Source organism: Nanorana parkeri, unplaced genomic scaffold (genome assembly GCF_000935625.1).
Source record: "Nanorana parkeri isolate BGI_ZX_2015 unplaced genomic scaffold, ASM93562v1 scaffold266, whole genome shotgun sequence".
NCBI classification, from domain to species: Eukaryota; Metazoa; Chordata; class Amphibia; order Anura; family Dicroglossidae; genus Nanorana; species Nanorana parkeri.
The window spans coordinates 404,424-407,937 of NW_017306534.1; the positions used below are offsets into that span (position 1 = coordinate 404,424).

The following is a 3,514-nucleotide window of genomic DNA, read 5'->3' on the forward strand; positions in this document are numbered from 1 at the left end:
TGAGCCGCTGATGACAGCTATTAATTTAAAGGGGACAGTCTGCTGAACAGTTCTACTATAAACTGATGGTCGCTAAAGCGACCATCAGCTTATAGTAGAACTGTAAATGCCAGGTCCGTATGGCATACTGAGCTGGCCAGCTGGAAGCACTTTTGTAGCTCCGTATGCCGTACGTCCTTGGCAGCGAAAGGGTTAAAGGTCTCATTCAAAGTCCAAATTAGTTCCCTATAACTGGGGTACTAAGGGAAACATTTTTTTCCCTCTCAAAACAGTGGTTGTGCTCCAGTAAACACTTTATTGGCCCTTGGAGCCACAATATAAAAAGTGGCGAGCATCTTCCCAAGTTACCATTAATTGCTCATTCTAATTATCATGCTAATTTAGACTTTTACCAAAACAAGATGACGAACCATGATTATAAATAAGTAGAAACAGGGACACCGGCACTCCAGTTGCAATGAAAAAAACATCTATTTATAGACGTGGTACGGCATATCATACAAATGCAACAAACGCTTCGGGGTCACACAGGATCCCCTTCCTCAGGCAAAGATATGTAGTTTGCCTGAGGAAGGGGATCCTGTGTTACCCCGAAACGTTAGTTGCATTTGTATGATATGCCGCACCACGTCTATAAATAGACGTTTTTTGCATCGCAACTGGAGTGCCGGTGTCCCTGTTTCTACGTATGTATGTAATGGCTGCCACCCGTTGATCACCACAGCACCCATTTTATCTTCTTGTGGAGTAAGCGGTCAGGAGTGCGATGGGTTCATGGACTCTTCTATGATTATAAATAAGACACACAATAAATTAGACAAAAATAAGTGCTCGTGTAGAATCCTTGGCCATAGATAACATTTGTCAGCTTTCATCTTCCAGCACTACAATGAAAGCTAAAATAATTGGCCTGTGTTGACAAAATGGCCGTCATGTTCAATGTATATTGAGCCACAGTGGCCTTGCTGTAATGTATTTTGATTTATCATGATATAATTTTATGAAAGCGTATTTTTGTTCTCATTTACTGGGCATATGTAAACTTGGTAGCACGTGCACTGTTGTCATTTTTATTGCTATATCTCCACAACACCACATTTCACCTTCTGTCCTTTTATAAATGTATGAGAGGGTGAAAGCAATCTCCATCCTCCAAAGCATGTGTTATTGGGGAGGGGGCTGGTGTGCTTGTGTGCACATGATTTCTTTCCCCTGTGCATGAGGCAGCTCCTCCTTGAGATTCAGTAAACAAGGTATTAAATCCACACGGGAGGGGAAGAGGGGGATTAAAAAGGTTTCCATTTATGGCAAGAGCTGGATGCATGGTCAGTGCGGAATGGCTCGGAGAGCGTCAAGTGACAGAGCTCTGTGTACACGTCAGACGTCTGGCTTCCCAGCTCAGCCTTGTTTCCCCAATGTGGACCCCACGTGAAGGGGCCAGGAGGGTACAGGAGAGATCTGTGTGCAGCACAGACTCTTACAGGAAAACAGATCACTGACGGGAACATGCTGGGGCGTAATCATGGGGACTGTCGTTTTAACTTGCTATTAATGAATAAATGGCTAAAGGAAACAAACTACATACGTACAGCCCAACACCTTCACACTCAGACATGTGATACATTTAGTAGTATTTTATGTGTGTAGGAAATTGTTTTCTAGGCACCTCTTAGAGAAGATCAGTTAGGAATTCTGCTATCACTTTAGCATTGTGAATGTGTTTGTCAGGAAATACCTAAAATGCTATATTTACATCCTGCAGTATTATTAATACGTAATGTGTACCTGTCACCCATTAACAGTAAGTCAGACATTTCATCTCAAGCCTGTTTGTTTTCACTGTGATATTGTCAAACTTTGAGAGCTACATACAAAAAGGAATTTGGGGCAGGCTTAGGAAGTTGCTCTGATTTGGTATCTCTCCTGTTGTCCCATTGGTAGCACTTAGATGGCTTGCTATCACGCATGCTATCACAGTTCTCCCTGAACTGTCTGTAGGAATTGAATTCTTTGGCAGAAATTTAGCCATGTTCAGTTTTCTGTCCAGTGCTGAATTCCTATTCTTAGAGGCCCCATGAGGAGAGATGGTGGCCCTTATCAAAGGACTGAGGCAAAGCTGCTGCTTAAAATAAGCTTACTCACTGGACGACCAGGAGCTTGGCTTCAAGGTGTCGTTCTGAACACCAGGGACTGCCTTTCATCTTGCTCATGACTCACCTGGGATTTAGTTTTCCCTTGCTTTGCATCTGGTTATTTCTTATTCTTGATATTGTTCTTTTTTTTTTTTTTTCTAGGTTTGAGTTGATGCGCATGTGCTGGCAATACAACCCTAAAATGAGACCCTCTTTCCTGGAGATAATCAGCAGCATTAAAGATGAGCTTGAGCCATCCTATAGGGAGGTGTCATTCTTTTACAGCGAAGAGAACAAACCGCCAGACACGGAAGAATTAGACCTAGAGGCAGAAAACATGGAAAGCATTCCATTGGACCCATCTTGTACCTTGCAGACATCAGAACATCATGTGGGACACAAGGCAGAAAACGGTCCTGGCGTAGTTGTCCTCAGGGCAAGCTTTGATGAGAGACAACCATACGCACACATGAATGGGGGGCGCAAGAACGAGCGAGCGCTACCTCTGCCACAGTCCTCAGCCTGCTGATCCAGGCTTGTGGTCTGACGGACACTTGTGGAAACACAGCCCCCTGGTGTACCTGTAGGACATAACCCACAGGAGGCTTCCTCCAAATCAGTGCAAACACTAATCCACTTTCTGTCTTTGGTTTGACTTCAGCCTCCTGCTGCGTTGGCACTGCTGTACGTGCTTACGGATGGCTCTAGTAAGTCAGACCAGTGCCCTAACTTACTTTTGTGTGACACGGTAAGTGTATACTTGCTCTTGCACACTACAAGGCTGAAAGCACTTCTTTTGCATCATGTTTGGGCCAGATGGAAACAAACTACTTTTCACTTTTGGCTCACTATAAAAAAAAAGGACATGTTTAGTAAAGGTAAAGCATATTGCAACCCAGAAATCTATTTAATTCTGCCAGTCTTTGCCAAATAGATTTTTTTTTTTTTTTTACAGCATGGACAGTACGGATGTATGAAGTCACTTTTCATATCACAAAGCCCATGCACACCTTCTTCTGTTTTTTGTTTTGTTTCCCCTCATCCAGTGGGGAAGTCTTTATGGAGTAATCATCTTATATATGGATTTTTTTTTTTGAGGCGATTGATGAGGCGAAATCAGTCTTGCTTTGTGCGCATGGAAATAACATATATTATATGTAAATGTAATATATGTTATAAACATGACCTGGAAGAACCTAGCAAGAAGTCTGTTACAAAAATGGATGACCGTGTGCTGCAAAGCCACAGTTTTCAGGAGATCATTGGAAGAGGCAACAATTACCATTTTGCAGAAATGTGTTTTTTTTGCGTTGGCCAATTGGAATTCTGGAATCAAGTGCTGGAATGTTCTAGAACAACAGACTTAATCTGCAATTGCCAGG

At 42.7% G+C, this 3,514-nt stretch overlaps 1 protein-coding gene across 1 annotated transcript in view; it reads left to right on the forward strand.

Moving 5' to 3' along the window:
• The window catches only part of IGF1R (insulin like growth factor 1 receptor), a 175,690-nt gene extending 172,270 nt beyond the window's left edge, over nucleotides 1-3,420 (forward strand). Inside the window, exon 21 of the mRNA XM_018557091.1 lies at nucleotides 2,295-3,420. Coding sequence (XP_018412593.1) covers nucleotides 2,295-2,661 — 367 coding nt within the window. The 3' untranslated portion in view covers nucleotides 2,662-3,420. The remainder of the gene's footprint in view (nucleotides 1-2,294) is intronic.
• Nucleotides 3,421-3,514: the final 94 nt, after the last annotated feature.